Source organism: Euleptes europaea, chromosome 8, assembly GCF_029931775.1.
Source record: "Euleptes europaea isolate rEulEur1 chromosome 8, rEulEur1.hap1, whole genome shotgun sequence".
Taxonomy (NCBI): Eukaryota; Metazoa; Chordata; class Lepidosauria; order Squamata; family Sphaerodactylidae; genus Euleptes; species Euleptes europaea.
The window spans coordinates 42,815,319-42,843,285 of record NC_079319.1 but is presented as its reverse complement, the minus strand read 5'-3'; the positions used below and the strand labels follow the sequence as shown (position 1 = coordinate 42,843,285).

At 43.1% G+C, this 27,967-nt stretch overlaps 1 protein-coding gene across 1 annotated transcript; it reads right to left on the bottom strand.

Moving 5' to 3' along the window:
- Positions 1–248: 248 nt before the first annotated feature.
- Positions 249–27,817, bottom strand: LOC130482097 (kinesin-like protein KIF20A). The gene is made up of 18 exons (XM_056854913.1): positions 27,731–27,817; positions 26,281–26,358; positions 25,218–25,337; positions 24,168–24,306; positions 23,893–24,077; positions 23,424–23,511; positions 18,236–18,409; positions 14,647–14,758; positions 12,196–12,267; positions 10,798–10,944; positions 9,745–9,910; positions 8,675–8,851; positions 7,243–7,382; positions 6,054–6,219; positions 5,431–5,536; positions 5,278–5,348; positions 3,870–3,989; positions 249–539 (listed from the first exon to the last, which is right to left on the bottom strand). Exons 1-18 carry the CDS (start codon positions 27,815–27,817, stop codon positions 249–251), a joined length of 2,439 nt encoding a protein of 812 aa, XP_056710891.1.
- Between the last annotated feature and the right edge of the window lie 150 nt (positions 27,818–27,967).

The following is a 27,967-nucleotide window of genomic DNA, read 5'->3' as shown; positions in this document are numbered from 1 at the left end:
TTTTTCAAACACTACCCGTGCAAAGAACCTGCAGTGGATTAATTTACATTCTGCCAAAAAAAGCAAAATCCACAGCAATACTGTTTTCCTGTCAACAGAATAGAGAGAAAAAATGAAACTGTTTCCCTTCATTTTACAGTGACATTTAGTCAGCTGTCATTGTTTCTCCTGTGATTTTCCACTATGAAAAAAACACCCACAATCCAATGTCTTGCTAGCCTCTGTAGTGTTAGTTAGCTTCTGTAGTGTTAAAAAGACTGGAGAGATTCTTTTACTTTATGCATTACTGTCTGTTTGCACAGTGTTGTGGGCGACCAGTTAGGTTTTGTGGAGTCTTTGCTGCTGTTTGTTTTAGGAACCTCAGCTACTGCATATTTCAGATTTGAAAAGAAGCCTTTCTTGGATTTTCGATGCTTAAGATCTTCCACATTAAGAAACTTTTTCTTGCTTTCATCTAGTTCTTTTTGCAGAAGAGATACTGTGGCTTCAAGTTCATGGACACGTTTAGCCCAGTTTTGAAGACCTTCAATCTCTTGTTCCTATGGAAGCATTATTAGAAATACATTAGAAGGTTGTTCATGGGATTTGCTTAATCATCTCCCTAAGCTACAATGAGTCCAGTTATTCTAGCTGAAAGTTTAGAATGTTACTCAGAATACAATGGATGGTAGAGGCCATTTTGAAATTACCAGGGAATTTTGAAAATACCAAGGAAAAGACACTATGGTATAATGATAATTTCTTACCCAGTAATCTATTTACAACTTTTGCTATAGGTTATTCTGAAATATTATGTTACAAACTAGCTCCCTATTAAAATCCCCCAAATCATTGTATAATAATAATATAATGAGCAGGATCCCACAAGCTTTCTGCTGGTAGAACAGAGTCCTTTTCCTTCTTCTGAAAGTCTATGCTGGAGATCTGGTGACCAGCATGGGGGCAGGGGGAGAATCACAGGAGGCTGCAGTGAGGAGGAAGAATCAGGCAAGATTACAAAAGGAAGAGGGGCAGGCGGCAGAGTCCATTCCAGCAGTGGCTCAGTTCAGACTAATGGAAAGCTGGTTAGCATGATTGCCTGAATGCAGAACAGTCCACTCTGCCAGGATCTGAAGTTAGTTTATTAACCACATTTGGTGTTAACTATGGTTTAATGTGATCTCTAAATGCAGACATGCTGGCTTAAACCTGGTGATGCCCTCCCAGTCTACAAAGCAATAAAACCATCATTACTCAAGGCAAACTAGGATTTGAGTGACTGTCTGCAAGCTACATTCTGGTTTCAGGGAAAAAAATAAGCCATAGTTTCCTCATGGGCCTTTTATGCAGGGACGTTTTTCCGCAGTCACCCCCACTAACTGCTTCGGGGCTTCCTTTTGATTATGCATGCCTTTTCTTCACATCAGAGATTGCTTTGCTCTCCCCACATGTTTTGCCCATGTTTTCCAGATGCTGTTTTAGCCTGCCACCAATATGCAGATGACACTCAGCTCTATCTTGCAGTACCAGCAGATCCCAGGGAGGCCATGGAAACCATGAACAGTTGCCTGGAGGCAGTTTTAGAATGAATGAGGACTAACAAACTGAAACGTAATATTGACAGAACAGAGGTGCTACTAGTGGGGGGAAGTCTGACCCAGGAAACAGGTGATCCTCTGTTCTGGATGGGGTTGCACTCCCCTTAAAGGAACAGGTTCACACCAGATGCATGTGGTGCATGCCTTGGTAACATCAAGATTAGATTACTGCAATGCGCTCTACACGGGGCTGCCCTTGAAGACTGTCTGGAAGCTAGTTGGTACAGAGTGTTGACTGGAGTGGTCCTCCTTTCCTGTCCTTCTATGCTCCTATGACCCATAGGTCCTGAGCAGTTATTTCTTAGAGGAAAATATGATGGAGAGATATTTTGTCTCTTGTTATGGGGGCAGGAATTATTGCTAATATGGGGGTAATCCATTCATGTGGTGTTTAAAGAGAGGGCATTCCATCATCTTATGAGATAGTGTGTCAATTTTCTCTGAACTGCATGAGCAAAGTCTGTCAGAATATGGTCGATTTCTATATCTTCCATTTAATACAACTGGAGTGGGTCATAGGGACCTTATCACTCCAGTATTGTTCCACCTACAGTGGGCTTCCAATTTGCTTCCAGGCTCAATTCAAGGTGCTAGTAGTATTGACCTTTAAAGCCCTGTGCAGCCTGTAACCTACGTGCCTTAAGGACTGCCTTCTCAGGCGAGATGGGAGGCAACCCAAGAAAGGGCCTTCTCTGTTGTGGCAACAACACTTTAGAACTCCCTCTTCAGGAAGATCCATCTGCCTCCTTCTATCAGTGTCTTTTTTTCCAGCAGGGTGAAGACTTTTGTTTCATCTGGAATACCCCCCCCCCCCATTAATGGTTGTTAGTGTTGCTTGTTTAAATGTTTAATTTAATTTTATATTTTAACTGTATTTCAATTGGTTCTTGTAGGTTATCCGGGCCCTGACCTGGATGGCCCAGGCTAGCCTGATCTCGTCAGATCTCAGAAGCTAAGCAGGGTCAGCCCTGATTAGTAATTGGATGGGAGACCACCAAGGAATACCAGGGTTGCTGTGCAGAGGAAGGCACTGGCAAACCACCTCTGTTAGTCTCTTGCCATGAAAACCCCAAAACGGGGTCGCCATAAGTCGGCTGCGACTTGACGGCACTTTACCACACACACAGGTTATCCAGGCTGTGTGACCGTGGTCTTGGTATATTCTTTCCTGACGTTTCGCCAGCAGCTGTGGCAGGCATCTTCAGAGGAGTAACACTGAGGGACAGTGTCTCTCAGTGTCAAGTGTGTAGGAAGACTAATATATAGTCAGAAGGGGGTTGGGTTTGACTATATATTACTTCTGACTATATATTACTCTTCCTACACACTTGACATTGAGAGACACTGTCCCTCAGTGTTACTCCTCTGAAGATGCCTGCCACAGCTGCTGGCAAAACGTCAGGAAAGAAAATACCAAGACCACGGTTACACAGCCCGGATAACCTACAAGAACCGATGAACTCTGACCGTGAAAGCCTTCGACAATATTTTGTATTTCAATTGTTTACATGTTTTTGTGTTTGCTGCTTTATGGACCCTGATTGGGTGGAAAGGTGGCGTAAAAATGTTTTAAATAACTAAATCATCACCACCTTTGGCCTAAAGATAGAAGAGCAGACACTCCCTAAGCCAGAGGTCCCCAACCTTTTTGATCCTGTAGGCACCTTCGGAATTCTGACACAGGGATGGGGTGGGCACAACCCCAAAATGGCTGCCACAGGAGGCAGAGCCGAATATGCAGAGGAAGCTTAAATGTAGAAGAGAAGCGTGATATTTTTAAAAGTACACTAGGAAGGGGGAGAGAATAAAACCAACATTATGGTGGCAGCTGCTGCTGAAACAACATTTCCATCTGTCTTGCCAATTGGATCTCCAGTGGCCAATCAGAAACCCTGCTAGGCAACTGCCTCACCTGGTCCCACACATTTTCTAAAAACCCTTGATGGGTGCCAGGAATGGTGTCAGCAGGTGCCGTAGTGCCCATGGGTACCATTTTGGGGACCCTGACACTAAGCTATGACTTATGAGAAGCTGTCATCCCTTTCTGAAGGTGGTTTTCTAACCTCGAAGACAAGGTCACATGTTAAGAACCTAGAGTAGATTTGAACACAAGCAAAAGCATAAAAGTGGTGATGTGGCTAAATCTCATTCTACTGGCCTGGCAAATTTAGTGTATCATCACTTTCTGTTCCTTCATGATGCTAGGAGGCATGGTATAGTTACAAACAGAATCAAAACTAGCCAAGCACAGTACTCCAATGTTGCAATGCAGCTGTGAGAAAGATCACCAACCTTGAACATTATCACCTGCTTCAGTCTATTATTCTCCTCAACAGTTTTTTTATAGACATCATTGGCATCTTGTAACATTTCATTTAATTTCTGCATTTTCAACTTCAGTGATTTGATTAACTGCAAAACAAGACTGTTACTCTCATTAAAGCATTGTAAGTCCCAAGGAAAAATGGTTGAGGAACAACTCTCTTAAAAGGAACTTGGAGAGACAGGACAGTATTAACTGCTATTTATAATACTTTAGCTGATAAAGTAACATCAACTCTGATAGGTAGGGGAGGATTCCAGTCCTTTCCCTAACTCCTTTTACTATCAACCAATCTGCTCATTCGCTTTTGCCCCAAACCCAGTATTTGCATTTTTGACCCAGATGGATTTTTTTTTTTTTACATATATTGGGTTGGATCCTACTCTACTATTGCAACTCTTTCCTTTATGGCAAGAGGCCTTTTGCACCAGCAGTGGGAAACACCACTCTTAGTAAAATGCATCCATGTGCATTCCATAGTTTATAGTCCCTTTTCCACAAACCCTGGATTGTTCCAGAAAAAGAGATGGAGGCATCATTCCTTCCTCCTTCTCCAAAGGTGTTTGATAGATTAGAAGGGGAAACTCCCCAAACCACTTCATCCAATTTACTTTATTTATACCCTTCTCCACCACACTGGGGCTCAAAGTGGCTCAACACTCTCATTGCCCATTCTATTCTCACAATGATCATCTTATGAGTAGGGCTGCTAAACTCCAGATGCAGCCTAGAGATCTTTCTGAATTACAACTGAGATCAGTTTCCCCTAGAGAAAATGGTTTCATTGAAGGGTGGGCTGTATGGCATTATGCCCCACTGAGGTCCCTCCTAAAACCCTCCCTGCCCAGGCTCCACCTCCAAATCTCCAGTAATTTCCCTGAGTTAGCCTAATGTGCCTCACAGATACGTTTGTCCAGTATATGAATGGCTCAAGGTCGCTCAGCAAGCTTCCATAGCAGAGTGGGGATTCAAACCTGGGTCACCCAGATCCCAATCTGATACTCTAACCACTACGCCACACAGGTAGATCTTTTAGTAATAGGTTATGTCACCTGAAAGGCTGGAGTACAAAAATTACTGCATATTTGCAGCTAATATTATGTGAAACTTAACATACCCCATTTCTACCTTCCATTTGGTTACTATGTTTGACATCTAGCAACTACAGATATAGGAATGCATCCAACAGAATGGCACCTGTGCTGGCTGGGTGTTAACCAGGCAAGGAGTGGCAACTTCTGTTTACTTGCCTAGGGCTGCCTCTTGGGGGGGGGGCGTTGTCAGTCTTTCCTCTCCCTCCCAAAACGTTCTACTCACAGTTCACTGGATACAATCCACAAAGTCCAAGTGATGGCTGGCAATAACAAGGGAAGTTACCTCATCTTTCTCCTCACACTGCCTTGACAAGGCATCTGAAGCTCTCTGCATCATCATCTTGTATTTAACATCTGTGTGTAATAAACAAGGTTAAGAATATTTGTCCTACATGCTGGAGAATATATCAACTATAAACATAAAATAATCCCTTACCTGGATTAATTTCCCCTTCTGTAGTATCTGAATTAGGACTTTCCAAAGCAAAGGCATTCGGATCTCCGAACTTCAGTTTCAACTGCTGTATTTTCATCTCTCGAGCCTTGAACAATGACATATGCTTTGAGAATTTGTACATTTTAGTCAATATTTTTGATAACATCAAGACAGTTAATCTCTTACTGAAGGGTTTTCCCTTCCTATGCCAAGAAAAACCTGTAAAATTATGCTAATCTCATAGCCAATAGTCCAGTTGTCTTGAACCTTATTCCCTTAATTAAAGTACCGTGAGAAGTATTTTAATTTCGTGCCAATCTAAATAAACTTGTGAAAAAGCTTTAAAAACTTTAATACACAACTCTAAAGTTTTCTCAGTGCAATCCAGTTCATGCTCCTGGACAATGTGCTTGCTCTTAGGTGACATCGGTCAAAGTATTTGTACGGCACAAGCATTTCAAATACAGGAAGATTCAAAACAGCCAAGATAGAACACTTGAAAAAAATCTCACAGCTTCTATCTCCCACCACTACCTTTTAATAGAATCCCTGGCATGATTTTGAGAAGTCCCAACATTTTCATTGGGCTAGGTTAGCACAAATAGTTTTCTGGGAAGACATACCTCAACCTTTGCTTGTTCAGCTATGAACTCTTCAACTGGAACATAGTGCTCCTCAATTTGCTCCATTGCACACATATACGCATGCTTCTTTATAGCCTCCTTGTACATTTCAAATTTACTCTCCAGTTTCTCTTCATAGCTTTCTTTCATATCTTCCAGGCGCTTACTGGATAGAGTTAGCAATGAGAATTACAGAACTTTAAAGGGCTTTAGTTAATATTACTCTCAATTGTGCTGCATTATGAGTCAAACTAGATGAGCCATGACTAGATCCTCACATCTTCTTTAATGTTTAAAAGCAGCCATGGGGGGATTTGCATCATGGTCAGGGTAACAAGGAGTTTCATATACCCCACCTTTCCTGTTGGCTCAAGGGGGCTATGGCCCTTTTGACATTTTCTCAGCAGAAAAAATAGGCCTTCTCAAACTATTTTTTATTTCATAAAATATGCTGTCTTCTCCAGAGATCTATTCAAGATCGTCTCAAGTAAATCACAATATGAAAATACAGAACATTTGGCAGCTTAAAATGGTACTAATAAAATAGCCCTCAAGCTAGAAAAGATCCACAATAGCTTTAAAACATAGAAACACTGCCTGGGTACAACAAAATGTTTTGGCCTGGCACCTAATGAGAATAAGGTAGGCACCTCTTGAGCCTCAAGGGGAGAGCATTTTAAAGGAAAAGGGCCATCAATAAGAAAGCCACATCTCTGGTTGCCACTTGCCTTACCTTTAACTTATGAAGATGCTCTTAACTGGTGGGTTGCACAATATGAGAGTAGGCCATTCAAGTACCATAGCCCCAAATCATTTTAATACCTTAAAAGGTAAGCCCTGAACTGGCTCTATTTCTGGGCACAGGTGCAATACAATCCTTGTATCTAGCCTTCAATGATAGTTTGGCAACCACATTTTAGACTACTGAAGTTTCCAGACAATATTCAAAGACAGTCCCACATGAAGCACATTTACTGTAATCTAACCTGGATTTTTCCAAACAGCCTCTCACTTTGAAGTAGTTTGAACACAAGGCCAATAGAGCATAGCATCCAGTTTCCAGTCTGGTACTGATTCAAAATTAAGCAGCTTCATTTTAGTTTAGTTAGTTCATCATCCTGATGTCACACCAACTCAATGCATATATGCAATATTTTGTTGTTTGCCCTTACAAGATCTTACAACATACCGCCAGGATTCTTCTGTTTCCAGCAGCTGCTGAAACATGGCTTCTGCCATCTCTTTCCGTACCTGCACCTCAAGAAGTAACTTGCTTTGTCTTTCTGAAATCAGTTTCTCCTTTAGGAACTCAGTAGTTTTCAAGAGATCCTGCAATATTTTGTTGTAATATCATTAGGAGTCAGAAGAATTAAATAAACCTTGATATACGCTTTCACATGAGGAATCTTTCTTTTGAGCAGACTCCCGTCCACACTTGCATATTTCATAACACACACCAGGTCTATAGAATGTTATCAGGTCGAGTTTCTGTGAAAATGAAAATGTCTCTCTCCAGAGCATGCAATACTGATTCAAGGAAGGAGTGTTTTCTAGAAAAACTCAAGAGTGTTTTTATATCATTATATGTAGGGTTGCCAGGTTCCTATTCACCATCGGCAGAAGGCTTTGGGGGCGGCGCCTGAGGAGGGCATGGTTTGGGGAGGGGAGGGACTTCAATGTCATAGAGTCCAATTGCCAAAGCAGCCATTTTCTCCAGGTGAACTGAACTCTATTGGCTGGAGATCAGTTGCAATAACAGGAGATCTCTAGCTGCCACCTGGAGGTTGGCAACCCTAATTATATATGGAGTGGGGGAAGTGCCTCAATCTTCTCCCAAGCCCAATTCAAAGTGCTGATTTTGTCCCTTCAAGCCCCACGTGGCTTGGGACTGGGGTATCTGAAGGACCATCTTCTCCCACACATTCCTGCCCAGGAATTAAGATTGCAGGAAGAGGCCTTCCAGACAGTCCCACCAATCAAAGAAGTTCACCTTGTGGGCACACGAGAAAGGGCCTTTTGTAGTGGCAGCCCCACAATTACGGAACAGCCTCCCCAGGGGGGTGCATCTGGCCCCCTCATTTTAAATATTCAGGAAGCAGCTGAAGACAGTTTTACTTAGGACTTCATTTGACTGATTTAGTTTATTTATTGGCAGTCCTAATTGGAGTTTTTAAATTGTAACCTTTTATGTGTTTTTATAATTGTTGATTTATATTGTTTTTACTGTTTTTTATCATTGTATTTATATGGTAAGTCATCTTGAGTTCCACAAGGAAGACAGATGGATAATAAACATTTTAAATAAATAAAATAAAGAGGTTTTCTAAAAAAACAACATAGCAGTTCAAGAGCACATTAACAGTAAAGGCAGCACAGCAACAGACATTGCAAGATCACCTCCTCTAGAAGGTAAAGCAAGCCAAAGCAAGTTCCTGCCTACAGAACTCAAGGAAGGCATCTGACCAAGATCTGAGTACTGGGTAAAGTACAACAACAAATTATATAACATAATCTTGTAACAACCAGAGATTTCTAATATTGACACCACTGCCTTTATGACCAATGCAGACTGGTATGAAAAATCACAGACAATTAAAAGCAGCAAGATAGTTTTAAATTACCTCATGGGTCATAATGCTAATATCTATTTCTTCTTCAGAGGACGAGGAAGATATATTAGTATCATCTGGAAGCTCCTCAGCAGATATGTCATCAAAATGCACTGTAAGCTTACCTTCCCTCCCACTGTATTGTGGGGGGAAATAATCAAAGATTTTAGGTTGAAATGTTTGAATAATCTGAGGGGGAAAAGATTATTACAGTAGTACAAATCAAAATATGTAGTTTCTCTACATTCTAAAGGATGCTCTTTAACAGGATGTGTTCTGTACACGTTAACATAGAAGAAGAAGAGTTGGTTTTTAATAGGCGACTTTCTCTACCTCTTAAGGGAGACTCAAACCGGTTTACAATCACCTTCCCTTCCCCTCCCCACAACAGACACCCTGTGAGGTGGGTGGGGCTGAGAGAGCTCTAACAGAGCTGTAACTTGCCCAAGGTCACCCAGCTGGCTTCATGTGTAGGAGTGGGGAAACAAATCCAGTTTATCAGATTAGCCTCAGCCACTCATGTGGAGGAGTGGGGAATCAAACCCAGTTCTCCGGATCAGAGTCAACCGCTCCAAACCACCACTCTTAACCACTATACCATGCTGGCTCCATACTTTATCATCGAGTCCCTGTTCAAATCTACATTTGAAGCCCAATAATATACATATGTATTCAGAAGCAATTTTCTTATGACAGCTAGACTTAGGGTTACACTGGATGGGATGGACGGAGCTCCAAGTTCATCCCCTTTTACTTGTTCTGCCAGACTCCCTTTCACACTACTGGTGTAGTAGAGACACAAACATGTCTTTGTTATGGAGAAAACAAAATCAGCGAACAATCATGGTGCAGTGATCAGAGCTTCAGACAAGGACCTGAGAGATCCAGATTCAAGTCCCCATTCTGCCATGGAAGTTCACTGGGTCATGTTGGGCCAGTCACTCTCTTAGCCTGACCAACCTCACAGGGTTATTGTGAGGATGAAATGTGAGGACAGGAGAACGATGTTGCAAAGCCACTTCAGATACTGACTGGAAAGAAAAGCAGGGTATAAATATCTATATAAATAAAATCTTACTCACTTGCTTAGCTACAGCAGAAAATTTCATTACATGCAGGGTCTCATCATACGTAGAGGCACATTGGTTAACATTAACTACCATACAAGCTTTGCCTTTACCACAGAAGAATGGTTGAAATAAGCGGGTTAGCTTACTCTCTCTGAAGGGAATATATGCCTGCCTTAACCTTGAAGAGAAAATAGTATGAACATTAATGCCAAGATCCAAATCATCAGTAAGACCAGACATGTATCCAGTCATAAATGCAATTGTTCTCCATCTATAGAAGACAAAGAATGTCTTGTTAATGCAGCTACCATTAAATTCGGCTAAATTTAATTATTTTCTCATCTTCTTCCCTCCCTCCCATCCATACACTGGAAATGGAAAGAACTCCCAGTGCTAAGCCTCTTCTCAGACAGAGAAAGCAAGAATGGGAATGAAGGACCTCTCCAGGAAAGGAGCCTGTTAAACTGCTGACAATAATCACACATCTGAGCACCAAGCCCAAAACATTCACCTGTTGAACCTGCTCATTTAAAATACATTTATAGAAAGAGCAAAGTATAAGGTGTCAGCTAACAATGAAATTGCAACTGGACAAATACACGTAGCAACATAAAAGCATGCTCTTTTTTAATTTGCCAGCATAAAAAGCCCACAATCCTTAAAAGCTTGGACTTTGTTTTATTTACACAGTTCAGCTTCATCAGACTAGACACAGGGTTGCCAACCTCCAGATGGTGGCTGGAGATCTCCTGCTATTACAACTGATTTGCAGGCGACAGATTAGTTCCCCTGGAGAAAATGGCCACTTCGGCAATTGGACTGAAGTCCCTCCCCTCTCCATACCCCACCCTCCTCAGGCTCCACCCCCAAAATCTCCAGGTATTTCCCAACCCGGAGCTGGCAACCCTAACTACACAGCCTCCTCAAGTCTCCACTGCTCTGTTACCCAAAGAAAACCAAACCTGTAGTGCTGCCCTAGACTTCTCACCACTTGGCCAACCACAGAACAATGATGCTCGGTATAAGCCATTTTACCAGTTTCCAAAATTTGATTTTCACACTCACTTAGGGTTTTGATTTTGTTTCAGAGCTGCAATGCATTTTCCAAGGATAAGAAGAGAATTGTTAATATTGCCTGCTTCTTTAAGCCTGTCTCCAAAGCTTTGTGTTTTATTGCATCGTTCTGATCCAGCCAGGTCACAGAGAGAGAGTCTAAACAAATACATACTCACAGTTAAAACTTGTTATTTTACTTTAGACAGGTTGGCACTACAAGTGAGAACCAGTGTTTTATAATGAAGCAAAAATGCACATTGCAGAGTAACTACTTTCAGTTTGCTGGAAGTCAAAATGATCATCCACGAAACATTGCCACAAATAGAAAAGTGAAGAACCAGATATATACCACAGGGATGTCCCAGTCTAGTATTGTTGGTTCTGAGTTCCCCTATTCACCCTGAGCAAGCAAGCAACTCTACACACAAACACAAAATGGCAGAATGGTTTCAGTACTGCAAAATCTGTCTGTGGCATTTGCTGAAGTATATTCTCAAAGTAAATATTTTGCCCTCTCAGTTCTTGGTTTTGCTGATACTATAGAACCCCAAGGCAAAGCATTATTTCATAAGGCTCCTACAAGTTTAGAGCACCTGTGCCAAGGGAAAGTATTCCACGATAAGGCAAACAAATGAACACTCAACTCGCCTAGATAGTGAAGTCAAATTGACCTGAAGAAGTATGGGAAAGAAACTAAAACTTTGTTTTTAATCTTCTATAACACCTCCCTCAATGTATTCATCAATCTTAGTGAAACCAAATTCCCTGTGGTGTTTCATGTTTCCCACACTTACAATAGTTTGTTAATTGCAGTGTATAGACTTATGGCGTTGGTTATTTTACTCCAGTTGCACTGAATGGGAAATGGAAAACAACAAAGAGTTAACTATACAAAATTATATTTTAAGATTATAATATTCTCTTCCTGGAATAGCTGTTCTATTTGTTTACTGTCACAGGGAAATGTTCAAAGGGTAATTAGTTTTCTGAGCAACTGGTGTCATGTAATCCCAGATATTTTTAATTTTTAATACTTTAAAATCTATTTGACTTTCAAACTAGATGAGAGAATTACACTTTATTTTCCTCATAGATTTAGAGAACTGGTTTCCTCTCTGACATTTTACTAGAACCTCATTACTGAGAAAAATACATTCTAGCCCTAGCCTGGATGGCCTAGGTTAACCCAATCTCATCAGATCTCAGGAGCTAAGCAAGGTCAGGTTAATACTTGAATGGGAGACTACCAAGGAAGTCCAGGGCTGCTACAGAGAGGAAGGCAATGGCAATACACATCTCCATGTCTCTTGCCTTGAAAACCCTATGGGGTCACCATAAGTTGATTGCAACTTGATAGCACTCCCCACCACCACCAGTATAGTTTAGCAGAAGGGAGAAGACACTTACTCAGAGACTCCAAGAACATGTGGCATAGCCTCATCACTCAAGCTGATCAGTCTGATAGAAAAGATGCTGTGACTAGAAAAGTACAGAAATATCAGTCCATCTACTAACACCCCCATCTCATCTTTCTCTAAAAAGATTTGGACATATACACTTTACATGTGACATGAGCCAGGTCACTGGTAGCCAACCAGACTCAGTCATATGTTCACAAAACCTCTCCATCATTCAGTGTGGCTCAAAATACTGTCAGGGAGAAGCAGGGGGCTGCAGGCTTTCCTTCTAAACCAATTTAGCCAGTGGAAATAGCCTTGGGGAGGGCTATTTGTCTCTTTTTCGGGCTCCACATGACCACCCCAGAGCAGGTAGAGATTGAGAAAGGGGCAAAAGAAGAAGAAGAGTTGGTTTTTATATACTGACTTTCTCTACCACTGAAGGAAGACTCAAACCGGTTTACAATCACCTTCCCTTCCCCTCCCCACAACAGACACCCTGTGAGGTAGGTAGGGCTGAGAGAGCTGTGACTAGCCCAAGGTCACCCAGCTGGCTTCGTGTGGAGGAGTGGGGAAACAAATCCAGTTCACCAGATTAGCCTCCACCGTCATGTGGAGGAGTGGGGAATCAAACCCGGTTCTCCAGATAAGAGTCCACCACTCCAAACCACCACTCTTAACCACTACACCACGCTGGCTCTCTCCCCATGTGGCCATTTCCACTGACAAAAAATGGCGCAGGAGGAAAGCCTAAAATCTCTCCTTCTTCCTCAGTGTTTGAAGCCATGTGGAGTGACAGAGAGGTTTTTAAAAGGTTACTCCCCTCATTAACATGCAACCGAGGCTCTGGTCAAGTACCATGGCCCAACTCATGTCACACAGAAAGTCTTTTGGACCTAAACTTTCTCTGGACCCAGAATAGAAGACATCTTGACTTAAAATGTGTCATATTATTTTCAAATGTCATATTACAATGTTTTCTTTTAGTCCACGGCAGTCAATGAAAATTAAACAGAAATTAAAACTTGATATGTTTGGGTCGAGAGAGGGAAAACAAGAATAGATCATGCCATTATTTTAAGTCATATAGAAACAAAACTGCCTTAAGATTATGCAACAGGAGCCCTGAATTAATAATTTATGAGGAAAACAAAGCCAATTTAGAATAAGAGCTTTTGATAGTGGAAGAATATCAGTGGCCAAAAGGATGAGATTCAGGATCAAGATCTTAGAGTCTCTCTGAAATTAGACTAATAGCTAGAAGGAGGAGGAGAAAAGTTGATTTTTATATGCCAACTTTTTCTACCTTTTTAAGGAGAATCAACCCGGCTTACAATCACCTTCCCTTCCTCTCCCCACAACAGACACCTTGTGAGGTAAGTGGGGCAGAGAGAGTTGTGTGACAACTATGTCTAGCCCAAGGTCACCCAGCTGGCTTCATGTGTAGGAGTTGGGAAACCAACCTGGTTCACTGGAGTCCGCTGCTCATGTGGAGGAGTGGGGATTCAAACCCAATTCTCCAGATTAGAGTCCACCATTCCTAACCACTATACCACACTGGCTCAGTGTGCCAGTACTGCTGTCAAGCATGACTGCTTGTGTTCATAAGCATGTCCAAAGAACTTTGTGGCATGCAGTGCCTTGAAACAGACAAAAAAAAAAATCAACTATTTACCACTATTTACCATTTAAATTTCCACATGCAAAGTTGCAGCCAACCTCGAATGCTTCTTCTTTAATAGAAAAATGTATTATGCTTAGGATTCAATCCAGAATGTCTTCAGATATTATTAATGTCTTGCAAGATCAGTCACATTTTTTATTGAGAGCCAGCGTGATGGAGTGGTTTGGAGTGGTGGACTTTAAACTGGAGAACCAGGTTAGATTCCCCGCTCCTCCACATGAGCGGCAGACACTAATCTGGTGAACCGGGTTTGTTTTCCCACTCCTATACACAAAGCCAGCTGGGTAACCCTGGACTAGTCACAGCTCTTTTAGAGCTCTCAGCCCCACCTACCTCACAGAGTGTCTGTTGTGGGGAGGGGAAGAGGTGATTGTAAATCAGTTTGATTCTCCCTTAAGTGGTCGAGAAAGTCGGCATATAAAAACCAACTCTTCTTTTTGACCACGTGTACTTTGTACTGCACATGACTTTAAAAAAATCTAAGCACACACCTTGCCACATGGCAAGAGTAATCTGAAAAGCCCCGTACATATATAATTCTGAAGTTTCAGGTCCTAGCGCTACTGTCGGCTTAAGGAGAAAGGATTCCATTTTATTTCAAACATATCGATGCTGCCTTTCCACCTGATCAGGGTCCCCAAGGCACTTAAAAACATTAGAACTAAAAAACATTTAAAATTATAAAATAATTCAATAAAAACCACATAAACAAACACTACCAGAATCAGAGACAGCCAACAATGGTTACTAGGGGTATGCCAGTTAGAAAGAACAAACCTTCTACTTGATTGCTGATTTGTCTTAGTGCATGCCAGACTTCGGTTTTTGTTTCCTATTTTAATTATTTTGCAAGCTTCATCTATGTTTTTTATGTTGATCCACTTCAAGTCTAGGATAAGAAAATGTTTAAAGTACTAAAAAAAATGAATAAAGAGGAGTACAATGTAAAAAGTTTTAGCAAGTTAAATGTGAGAACAAAAAGGGTGGCCAAGAGGACTGGAAAAGCAATTACCTAAAGTTGCAACAAAACTTTATTTGTAATTGAACTGAGTCGATCTAAGAATTTTCTTCTGTTAAGAAAAGAATTTTCCACTAGAGTAAGAAGTGGCCGCACTTAGCAGAAGGGTGTCCTTGGATCCAGCCCATCTAAACCAGAACTAATGGAATCATTGGAACAATTTTTAAATATCTCATGTAATTCTGACAAGACACTTCATTCCTCAAACAAGGCATCAGAGAAAATCGGAAAACACAACAATACTTTTAACCACCCGCATGAGTTTGGAAACATAATAGATCAATAGTTTTATATTTATCCAACATACAAAATCTCAGAATCAAAACTGAATATTTCATTGCACACAAGGATAAATTTCTTGTGTAAAATTAAACCCAATTCTGATGGCACTAAGTTTAGCAATTGAATCTCCCACGCCTTTGAGGAAGCCTTTGATCAAGTCCTATACAAGAGGCCTCTGAAAATTCTTAACATGAATGGTTTTAACCACAGATGGTAAGATGGATAAAAACAAAGCGTACACAGTGGTTAATTTTCCAAACAAAGTAAAACATTTAACATTATTTAGAGTCTGTTTTGGAATGTATTATGTAGGTATTATGGAATATCTACAAATAGAATACCTAGAAATGCCTTACATTAAAGTTACATTAGCTAGCCTTTAATGCTGTATACAATTGTTTAAACACAACATAGTATCTTTTAAAAATAACACTCCAAGAACAGGTGTAATATAGCCTAGAACAGATTGCAAAGAGTTCCAGCTGGATTTTACAACACAAATTCAGCATTAACAATGTTAAGTAATGTGTTTACGGGAGGGTTACCACTTCAGTCCAGCATCAGGGACCAAATTAACACTCAAATATCTTTGTCATTGTAAATAGCACCATGATCAGCTCAGTGCAGGGTAGTTAACAAAGCACTGAACTTCGAGAATTAATTAGCGTAACGTAAAAGCATCTCTACACCTTACATACCATGGTTGTATCCTACCATGCTACTCAGTTAAGGACAGTGCATTCTGCCAGCAAAAGAGCCATCCATCAATGCAAGTAACTCCTCTGCCCAACTGAAGGCTCCTTAATATTGTCGAAGGCTTTCACGGTCAGAGTTCATTGGTTCTTGTAGGTTATCCGGGCTGTGTAACCGTGGTCTTGGAATTTTCTTTCCTGACGTTTCGCCAGCAACTGTGGCAGGCATCTTCAGAGTAGTAACACTGAAGGACAGTGTCTCTCAGTGTCAAGGGTGTAGAAAGAGTAATATATAGTCAGAAAGGGGTTGGGTTTGAGCTGAGTATTGTCCTGCAAAAGTATTGTCCTGTAAGTATCAAGATAATGTGCTAATGAGGGTATGGTATGTTAATATGGAACCATTGTATCCTGAAGTGATCTGTTAATGTGTGTAATCCAAAACTAATCTGTATGGCTATTGTTGAATGTTGTCTTTGTCTGGAGGTTTTTCAGGGCAGGAAGCCAAGCCTTATTCATTCTTAAACTCTCCTCTTTTCTGTTAAAGTTGTGCTGATGTTTGTGAATTTCAATGGCTTCTCTGTGCAATCTGACAAAATAGTTGGTAGAATTGTCCAGTCTTTCAGTGTCTTGGAATAAGACCCTGTGTCCTGTTTGTGTCAGTCCATGTTCAGCCACTGCTGATTTCTCAGGTTGGCCAAGTCTGCAGTATCTTTCATGTTCTTTTATCCTTGTTTGTATGCTGCGTTTTGTGGTCCCGATGTAAACTTCTCCACAGCTGCAAGGTGTACGATATACTCCTGCAGAGGTGAGGGGGTCTCTTTTGTCTTTTGCTGATCGTAGCATTTGTTGTATTTTCTTGGTGGGTTTAAACACTGTTTGTAGGTTATGTTTTTTCAAAAGTTTCTCCATCCTATCAGTGACTCCTTTAATAAATGGCAAGAATACCTTTCCTATGGGAGACTGTTTTTCTTGAGTTTTCTGATTTTTGTTTGGTTCAATGGCCCTTCTGATTTCATTCTTGGAGTAGCCGTTTGCTAGCAGTGCGTGATTTAGATGGTTAGTTTCTTCCTTAAGAAACTAACCATCTAAATCACGCACTGCTAGCAAACGGCTACTCCAAGAATGAAATCAGAAGGGCCATTGAACCAAACAAAAATCAGAAAACTCAAGAAAAACAGTCTCCCATAGGAAAGGTATTCTTGCCATTTATTAAAGGAGTCACTGATAGGATGGAGAAACTTTTGAAAAAACATAACCTACAAACAGTGTTTAAACCCACCAAGAAAATACAACAAATGCTACGATCAGCAAAAGACAAAAGAGACCCCCTCACCTCTGCAGGAGTATATCGTACACCTTGCAGCTGTGGAGAAGTTTACATCGGGACCACAAAACGCAGCATACAAACAAGGATAAAAGAACATGAAAGATACTGCAGACTTGGCCAACCTGAGAAATCAGCAGTGGCTGAACATGGACTGACACAAACAGGACACAGGGTCTTATTCCAAGACACTGAAAGACTGGACAATTCTACCAACTATTTTGTCAGATTGCACAGAGAAGCCATTGAAATTCACAAACATCAGCACAACTTTAACAGAAAAGAGGAGAGTTTAAGAATGAATAAGGCTTGGCTTCCTGCCCTGAAAAACCTCCAGACAAAGACAACATTCAACAATAGCCATACAGATTAGTTTTGGATTACACACATTAACAGATCACTTCAGGATACAATGGTTCCATATTAACATACCATACCCTCATTAGCACATTATCTTGACACTTACAGGACAATACTTTTGCAGGAAAATACTCAGCTCAAACCCAACCCCTTTCTGACTATATATTACTCTTTCTACACCCTTGACACTGAGAGACACTGTCCTTCAGTGTTACTACTCTGAAGATGCCTGCCACAGTTGCTGGCGAAACGTCAGGAAAGAAAATTCCAAGACCACGGTTACACAGCCCGGATAACCTACAAGAACCAATGAAGGCTCCTTGATGACCAAAGTGGTAGGATGCAACCTTCTGAGTTTATTGTGGTACATATATCTCAAAAGGATGAAAATTCCTGCTGCCCTTGTCTCCTACTATCAAGAATGAGAAATATTTTGTGTGATCAGTCTGCTGAGTTTCGAGCTGTAGTAGCTACTACATGTTTGAAGTACCTCTACCCCCCAAATAGAAAAAGCTCAGAGCAATATTAGAGTTTCAGCAAGGAATAGAGTACTATTAGCACCCCCTGGTGTCAAGAGCTTATTCAGTTAGATGGACCATTGGTTCAATACTGTGTGTTCTAAGACATTACCACCCCATGCCAACAGTTAAACACTGCACCGAGCCCATAAACTTGAAGGGTTATTGTTACCTTTTACATAAGAACTTCCTCCTTGATCCTCACAGATCCTCAGAACTTTGCGCTTTTGATTTTTTGATGTTGGCAGTAAGTCCAGTAGCTCATAGACGTACTCATTATAGATTTCAAAGAAAGAAACCCAGACAGACAACAGTGTTCTCTGATACTTGTTAATCCTCTCAGAATCTAGTAGTTCATCACTTTGATCTGTTAACCGAAGAAAAGGGTAAAGTAACTCAAAACATCAGTTGCTTATTAGTGTTAAACAAAGGTCAGTGTTCATACTATTTTGTTCACATCTACAGGCAATGTCTCAGGAAAAATATACTTCTCCCTGAGGTGAAGGGCATCTTGCTGATAGACGGGTGTTTCCGTTCCTGGGTTCATAGACAGGCAGGAAGTACACAAAAATCGACCTCGCTTCCTGTCCCCTGACCGGAAACTCCCCTTCGTCTCCACTTTCTTTCCTGCCTCGCTTAGATAGGCAGCTCCTCTGGTTGCTCCGTTTGCAACCAGCAACATCGATTTTATTTTCTCCAGGCTTCCAAGCCACTCGATTCTTTTTTGCCCTTTGGGCATCCCGGGCTTCCCCGATGAAGCGCGGATGGGTTCCTACGGCCGGAGGACCACGTGGTTGGTCTCCTGCTGAAGACCAGGCAGGGGACCCTGGGCTCCCAAGCTCCCGCGGATGCGGTCGAGCTGGGCAACAGCAAGGCGCCCGGCAGGGCTTCCGTGGAGGCGGCACAGCCCATGACCAGCAACGCCGGCCAGCTCCCCGCGGCGGCAGCAGCATGGCGCCTGGCAGGCTCCCCGCAGAGGCGGCGGCTCCCGTAACATCCAAACCAGCTGGCAAACCGACGCACAAGGCGTCGTCGTCCGGGACCGGCTCCGGAGGCAGCAGGCGCAAAAGAAAATGGGTAGACGAGAAGGAGAAGCCCCGCCAGCACAGTCCTCCAGTGCCCAAGGTCTGCTCGGCCCAAGTAGCCGACGAGGACCAGCAAAGGGAGCAGAGTTCACCAGTCTGGGCTAGGAAGCTGGCGACCTTCATCCCTCCTGATAACAAGAAAGCCACAGAGGGCATGAACAGGGTGCAGAGGGCAATCACCTTCCTGGCAGACGCCACCTTAGACTCACTGACCCTCAGCGCCAGGGCAGCAGCGGCCAATACGGTCACCATGCTTCTGGCCTACCCCTGCCAGGGATGCCGTCTCTTTGGGGAAAGGCTGGACTAGATCCTTGTTGAAACGAAGGATAAAAAGAATGCGCTGCCACACAACTTCAGGAAGGACAACAGAGGACGACCCTCCTCTTCTTACTCCTCTTTTCGGTCCTTTTATTCCCTGCCACACCCAAGACCCGAGGTGGGGCGCCCAGTGTGGTCTAGTAACCGGGGAGCAGCAAGGGGGGGCAGCAGGCCCAGCAAAGGTTTCCAAGCCTACAGAGGCAACAGGCCGGGTCGCTTCAACAAACCAAAGCGACAGTGACTCCGGGCCCGCCCCAGTGGGGGGAAGGCTGAGCCTCTTCAGCCCCCAGTGGGCTCAGGCCCTCCCCGACCACTGGGTGGAGCAGATAATTCTCAAAGGTTACCTGATCAAATTCCGACTTCTCCCTCCCGACCGGTTCTTTCAGTCACCGAGGTCCTCCAACTGCGACAAGCACACGAGGACCTGGGCGGCCATCAATCACCTGCTACACATCGAGGCCATCGAAACCGTACCGCTACCAGAGAGATCCACCGGAGTCTATTCTATCTTTTTCACCGTGCCCAAAAGGAACGGAGACTGGCGAGCCATTCTGGATTTAAAACATGTAAACAGATTCATCCGAGCAAAACGCTTCTGGATGGAAACCCTCCGCTCCATCGTGGAGGCACTCCGGCCAGACGACTTCATGTCCTCCATAGATCTGACGGAAGCGTACCTACACATCCCCATTTGCGATGACCATCGCAGCTTCCTACGCTTCAATTACATGGACCGCCATTTCCAATTCAAGGCTCTCCCCTTCGGCCTCTCCTCTGCCCCCAGGGTGTTCACCAAAGTACTGGTCATCCTGGTAGCCCTGCTCCGGAAGGAGGGAATACACGTCTACCCCATCTAGACGACCTGCTCATCGCCGCTCCATTCAAGCATCGGGCCATCCAGCATATGCAGAGAGTTGCGCAGACTCTAGAAAACCACGGCTTTCTCATCAACTTCAACAAGAGTCACATATCTCCAACTCGGCGACTACAACATCTGGGGGTAGTCATAGATACCACCTGCAGCACCCTTTTCCTCCCGAAGGACAAGGCCGATAACATATCTTCCTTGGCCCGGGGGGTGTTCACCTTGAGAACAACCAGCCTGTCCTCGCTGGCCCGGCTACAGGGTCACATGATAGCATGCATGGCCTTGGTCACTTGGGCTCGCTTCCACGCCCGTCCTCTCCAATGGTTCAAGCCATACCAGCAACTCATCCTGAAGAGTAACATTCGCTTGACCCTGCCACAAGAGGTAAAGCAGCGCCTCCGCTGGTGGCTGAACCCTACCAACCTACAGAAGTGTCATCAGTATTGGTACCAGACGACTATATAGCTCTTTACCGACGCCAGCCTAGAGGGCTGGGGCACCACGGTGAACCAACAGATGGCACAGGGCACCTGGACGGAGAAGGAGCGATCCCTGCACATCAATCAGCTCGAGCTCCGAGACATCTACTGAGCCCTCCACTCCTTCCGACAATATCCTCACACCACGTCCTCGTCCGGAAGGACAACGTGGCTGCAAAGGCCCAACTAAACAAATAAGGGGGCTCCAGATCATCAACCCTCCACCGGGAAGCCAGCAGGATCCTACGGTGGGCAGAGAGACACCTACGGTCCCTCAAGGCAGCACACATCCGGGGCGAGCTGAACACCCAAGCAGACTGGTTGAGCAGGAAAAAGGTAGAAGAGGGGGAGTGGTCACTGCAGCCTCGAGTATTCCGCATGCTCTCCATTCGCTTCGGCCGACTGACAGTGGACCTCTTCGCGTCCCCGTCAAACAGTCAGCTACCTTGATTCTTCTCGCGATACTCACATCCTCAAGCAGAACAGACAGATGCCCTACTGGCCCCCTGGCCACAGGGCCTACTCTACGCCTTCCCTCCGCTTCCAATCATCCCAAAAGCTCTGCGGAAGCTGTGTCAAGAGAGGGTGACTGTCTTGTTCATGGCTCCAGACTGGCCACGCAGACCCTGGTATCCCACCCTCCAGGAGCTGTCCATTCAGCCACCGTGGAGGATACCAGTTTCCAAGGACTTGTTATGCCAGGGGCTGATTCTGCATCCGGATCCAGATTGGCTTTGCTTGACCGTCTGGGTATTGAGAGGCACAGGCTCCTCGGTCTAGGCTACACCCCTGACGTGGTCAACACTATGCTGGCAGCCAGGCGACCTTCCACCCAGCGCATTTACAACTCCGCATGGAAGGTGTTTGTTCGCTGGTGTAGACGCAAGGGATTCGACCCGCTGGCACCTTCCACGGCCGTCCTACTGGCCTTCCTGCTGGAGGGGGCGCAACAGGGATTGAGACCCGCCACTCTACGTAAACAATTGGCGACCATCACCACCGTAGTCCTCTGCCTGGGAGACTACATCACCCCCAGGCACCCGCACGTTATCACCTTCCTGAGGCCTTTCACTGCTCTCGCCTCCAGTCGTCCTTAGATTTCCAACCTGGCGACTACACGTGGTACTCACGGCACTCACCCGCTCACCCTTCGAGCCTCTTGCCGAAGCACCCTTGAAGGCCCTTCTCATGAAAACTCTCTTCCTCACGGCCGTAACTTCAGCCAGCCGGGTTTCTGAGCTCGCCGCCCTGTCCTCCCGGCCAGGTCTCTGCGTGTTTCACAAGGACAAGGTGGTCCTAAGGCTGGACCCCACCTTTATTCCAAAAGTCAACACGGTCTTTCACAGACAGCAGGAAATTCACCTTCCCTCCTTCGCACCACACCAGCAACATTCACGGGAAAAAGAATGGCACACCCTCGACCTGCGGCGAGCCCTACACATATACATCACTCGCACCCCACCATTCCGGCAGACCAACGTGCTGTTCATCTCGGTGGCCGCTCCCAACAAGGGTAGACCACTTTCCAAGCCTGCCCTCAGCAGGGCATTGCGTAAGTGCATTGAAGAAGCATACAGGCTCAGCGACAGGCCTATTCCGCCCGGCATCGCTGCACACTCAATTCGCAGCACAGCCACCTCGGCGGCTTTCGACAACAGGGCGTCAGTCGAGGAGATCTGCAAGGCAGCCACCTGGTCATCAGTATCGACTTTCATGCGTCGCTACCGACTGAACCAGTTTTCCTCGGCGGACGCTGCCTTCAGACGTCGGGTGCTCCAGGACGTCCTTTCAGCTGACGACTCCCACCTTTCGACGGATTAGCTCTTGGACATCCCGTCTATCAGCAAGATGCCCTTCACCTCAGGGAGAACGGGACCTTGGTTACTTACCGAGAAGGTTCCTTCTCCTCTGAGGTACGAAGGGCATCTTGGCCCCACCCTGAGGCAGAGACTGGAGCACTACATTCCTTTTCCTTTATTGTTCATAGTTGGGGAGAGAGCGGGCCTCCTCCCACTCTCACTTTTGACGCACCTGTTCGACAAGTTGCACATAGAATACGTGAATACAAAAAAAATAAAAGAGGAAAGTTTGTGTTTGATAGCAGACCCAAGTTCAGTGTACCTCAGTTTATTCCTCATTAAAGTTACAACACCTAAGTGCCTGAAATTTGGCCCTGTGTTGTCCTTCATTACTTACCCTTACAGATTCCTGTCCAGCTCTGGAAGTCTCAAGTGGAGACGAAAGGGCGTTTCTGGTCAGGGGACAGGAAGTGAGGTCAATTTTTGTGTACTTCCTGGCTATCTATGAACCCAGGAACGGAAACACCCGTCTATCAGCAAGATGCCCTTCGTACCTCAGAGGAGAAGGAACCTTCTCGGTAAGTAACCAAGGTCCCGATCTGAACCAGGGCAACTATGTACTTAGCACACAATTATACTCATGTATCTTTAACAACTTTGATTCAAAATGTTTGAGGCAAAATACTTGCTCCTGAATTAATTATTTCCTTTATTCCCTATGGAAAATAATTCTATTCTGATATCATTTGCATACCACAGGGTCACAACAGTTCCAAAAGTATTTTGTTAACCATAAACATTTAGCAGTTACCTAATTGGTCCAAAGCAAGACTGGGGGAGCACTTATTACAATCTGGTGCACCCGAAGTAGCAGTATGCTTGAAAGAATTATCAGGCTCCTTGATAAAACATAAAAAGGTTAATGTTAATGATGTTCTAATATGTATCCAGTTATTATGCTGTGCAATATCTAAAATACATAAAACTGTCCATCAATTAAATATTTTTTTTAAATTGGCCTAATCAATGAAAACGTTGAACTTGGTATTTCAAAAATATCCATTTACGTACTTCAATATAAGTGCAAAACAGCCCACAAATTTAACAAGTTATTATTACTGTAGGTATATTCCATCTTTCTCACTGAGACTCAAGGCATATGTACAACAGGAAGGCATGGCTGGAAACTCAATGTTTCCTTTATGATGTAGTGCTATCCTCAAACACTGTTAATGTTTGGTAACATCAGAACACAAAAGAGAACCCTGCTTGCTACTGACCTCTTTCAAAGAGGCAAGGAGCACAGCTTTTATGGATTCCTCTCGCTTAGTCTGCAGATCATCCAACCTCTTGATAAGATTGCTGAAGCAGGGCTTTAAGTTCATCTTTTGATACTGTCTTCCTCTTACATGATTGAAGATCATCTCAAGAGCACGAGGCAGGATACCACCATCTTTTGGACAACCTACGGAAATAATAAATGTCTCTTTTGTTACAGGCTATAGTTTTTAGAGCTTCTAAATTGTGCATTTCTTGAATAGAACAGCAAATGTACCATGAACAGTGAATGTTTTGCCAGCATTTGTAACGCCATAGGTAAACACAAGCCCATTCACTCCATTGATGTATGCTTTTATTATCTCATTCATTGTGCCTTCAAAAAATTCACTTTGAGTACTTTCTGGTCCAAAAACCTAAAGAGAGAATACCAGAGTTATAGTGTCACTGAGGGAACATCAAGTTGTTTTGCTTATGGGCATCTTTGCGGAGATATTCTACACAGCAATCAGCCTGATTTTCATATCAAGGCATCATTTTGAAAGCCAGTATGCTGTAATGGTTAGAGCAAGGAGACCCACAATGAAGCTTAGTGGATGACCTAGAGCTAGTTACTCGCTCTAAGCCTAGTGTACATTACAGGGTTATTGTGAAGGATAAAACAGGGAGTGGGGGCAGACTCCATTCATACCATCCTGAGTTCGTTAAAAGAAAAGGTGTGTGGGGAGATTTAAGAAATAATCAAATTGAAGTGATAAATAAAAGTTCTATTCATCAAACCTCCCTAAATATCACATTACAGGAGAAGAGGAAGAGTTGGTTTTTATATGCTGATTTTCTCTACCACTGAAGGAAGAATCAAACCGGCTTACAATCACCTTCCCTTCCCCACAACAGACACCCTCTGAGGTAGATGGGGCTGAGAGAGCTTTAAGAGAGCTGTGACTAGCCCAAGGTCACCCAGCTGGCTTCATGTGGAGGAGTGGGGAAACAAATCCAGTTCACCAGATTAGCCTCCGCCACTTATGTGGAGGAGTGGGGAATCAAACCTGGTTCTCCAGATAAGAGTCAACTGCTCCAAACCACTGCTCTTAACCACTACACTATGCTGGATGTACAGATTTCTAGTGAGAATCTAACTGAATTTTTATTCAGTCTCATACAGAAGAGTGGTCCACATTTTATCTGGTTATGCATTTAAGGGTACAATTTACTTTTAACTAAGCTGTATGTCCATGGACTGACTTCTGAGTAAGCACTCTGGATCAGTACGCACAGCATTAAAATGCCTTAAGTATATTTTTCTCTCAAGGTCAAGTAATCTTACCCGAGTAAAGGTGAACCGATGTGCACATTGCCCAATTCCCTTTTCACTGTTCTTCATTGCAGCCGATTCTTTAGGTGCATGAAGAGTTACTGTTTCTTGGTTTTCAATAGTCAAGCAATCCTTAGCAGCAAACAAATTGTTTTAAATGAATTTCCTGATGTGTACTTCATCTTCTAGAATTAACAACTCAAACATGTTTTAAGCACTCTGAGTTCTGTCAAGTGGATGGCACCATCAGAGCATGAAAGGGGTGACCTCCCCACGGTGAGAAAAGAGGGGAAGGGACAGGTTTGTGGGTGCACAAAAACAGCAGAATCAGACAGAGGGTAACAGACAGGAAAAGCTCTGCACTGACAGATATTTGGAATGATTATTTTCAGAAAAGAGGCATATAATATTCTTAAATACATTTTATAGTTCCACTCGCATCCCCCTTCCCAGGATCTAATATTGGTTAGCAGGAATCCCTCTTAACTTCCACTTGTGTTCTACCTGTACATTTGTAAACAAACTGAATATTACAAATACGATGTAAAGCTCCAGCATCTCTCCTCCAAAGGGAAACAACCTAGGCAGTGCTGCTCCTAGAACGTTCCGCCCTTTTAAAAAAGCTTGGAGAATGCTAGTGTGGTTCTATTTATATGCCCTTTGTTGAATGTTCCTTTTGTCTTGTTGGTACTATTCTTGGTGTGCAAGGAGCACTTCAATTTTATTTTTAGCCAAGAGATTTTTTGATTTATTGTATGATTTTAATCACACTTCATAAAGTCCTCTGTTCCAAGAGGGCCTATTTCCTAACATGCTTTCATTGTGTCTTATTTTCTTGTCTGATTATATAACTTTTGTGGTCAAACATTCTCGATTGTCACGTTCCTTCACCATATCCAGCAGTACTCAGGCTTTAATCTCACTGAATCTTCATAAAGGCTACTTCTAGGTACAAAGCAAGTCAAAGGTACATTCTTGTATCTGCATTTTTAGGGATGGAACGCATTAGACACAAAATTCTGAACCTGATTCTACACATGCACATGTCCCATTAGTGATAAGCTGTACCACTCACCTGGTTTTCATTATTTTCAAGCTCTGCCTTGGAGAAGGGTCGCACTCTCAAATACACTTTCAGTGGTTGACACACATCCTAAAATAATTAAGGATGGAATTTACCATCAAAAAGCTAAAGATGCCAGAAATGTGTGAGTAGTGCATCTCCACCTCCATTACATCTAGTCTTAAGTATTTCCCCTCTTGTCTTCATGATTCACTGCCTGTGTGCTCCTGAATATGAAAACATCTCTTCCTCAAATGTATCAAACATCTTTCCAGTAACATTCAGACATAGGACTACATCTTGGAACAGATGTGCTTTGGCTTGGTTCGCTGGTCATTCTGGGTTAGCTCCAACTCCATGAGATCAGCTGCTCGTGAAACTTCTCTCCTTCAGCTATAGTCTGCTGTGTCCTCTGCAAAGCTACTTCCCAGAGGTCAAGGAACCCCCAGGAATAGCACTAGGCACAATATGGGGTACTGCAATGGGAAGGGAAATCTCACTCTTCCTCCTCAGCTAACAGAAAGACTCCCGAGCTGATAGAAAACCATAGGCTCCAACACATTAAGCTTTTATTTATTAAAACCACAATGACAATGCAAGGACCTCACATGAGGAGTTATCTATCGATAACTGTCACAAGAAACTTGTCCTGTCTGGCAGAACCATAATTTCCATGCAGTACTTTAATGATACTGCTCATTCAGCCAATTTGGTTCTGAATAGTGTCACACTAAGACTAAGTGAAAAGAATATATATATGCAGCAGTTTATGGAATTCACAGCTGGGCCACTTTACTATTCACATTAAGGGAGACATTCCCACTCTGATCCCACCATCCTTTACACATTCCAGGGGTGGATTACGGATTCCAGCAAAACAAACTGAAAGGAAAGGGATGATACTTATACACCACTATTCTCAATGGAAACACAAAGTGGCTTAACAGCACAGTTTTCACATCAGCTTTGACTCTATGAGATAGATCAGGCTGAGAAAGAATGTAAATAGAAGTTTTATGGTATTGAACATACATATTTTCTGAATGGTTAAACCTTTAAAATACATAAATAGTTATATGTTTCTATTTCTAATACCTTGACCAAAGTTTCACAGGACAGGTACACATTTCTGAAGACTAGTATAGTTGCTTTACTCCACCTTTTTGACTAACACATCTGTCTTTTTTACCTGCTTACTTGTTGCAAAAACATGCAAAGGGATATCTCATTTTGATTCTAGATTTAAGACTCTACCTCTTTTCACACAGGCTTTATTTTACATAAGAACAGTTTTATTTTGCATCACTGGGAAATTTAGTCATTCCTCCCTACAGGACTTGATATTTCTAAACAATGACCACAATTAAGAGAAAGGAATTTCATTTTCAAACAATTTGCTACATTGAACATAAAGGAGAAAACACACTAATATCAACATAAAGTTGAAAAGCAAACAGCTCACCTCTTTCTCATTATGCTCTTTAGTGCCAGATACCTCTGATAACTCCATGGGCAAAGTTAAGCCCACATTAGAGGCCAATTCAGTCATACTACATGTTGTTGAGAACACACCAGTTCCTTCCTGACAACTCATTGTTTCACTGTAAAATGGGAGTAAGAAATAGCAGGTTTGTACCCCAGCAAATCTCTAGATTTTTTTTACTGATGACGAAACACTTCCCATTTAAGTCAATGACAT

Bases quoted from the DNA above. Each gene is read 5' to 3' on its own strand.
- LOC130482097 (XM_056854913.1), bottom strand. From the start codon at position 27,817: ATGACTGAATTGGCCTCTAATGTGGGCTTAACTTTGCCCATGGAGTTA. The intron at 26,359-27,730 runs GTGAGCTGTTTG...TAATTATTTTAG, and splicing joins AAGAGCATAATGAGAAAGAG to GATGTGTGTCAACCACTGAA. The intron at 10,945-12,195 runs GTAAGTGTCTTC...GTATTTGTTTAG, and splicing joins CATGTTCTTGGAGTCTCTGA to ACTCTCTCTCTGTGACCTGG.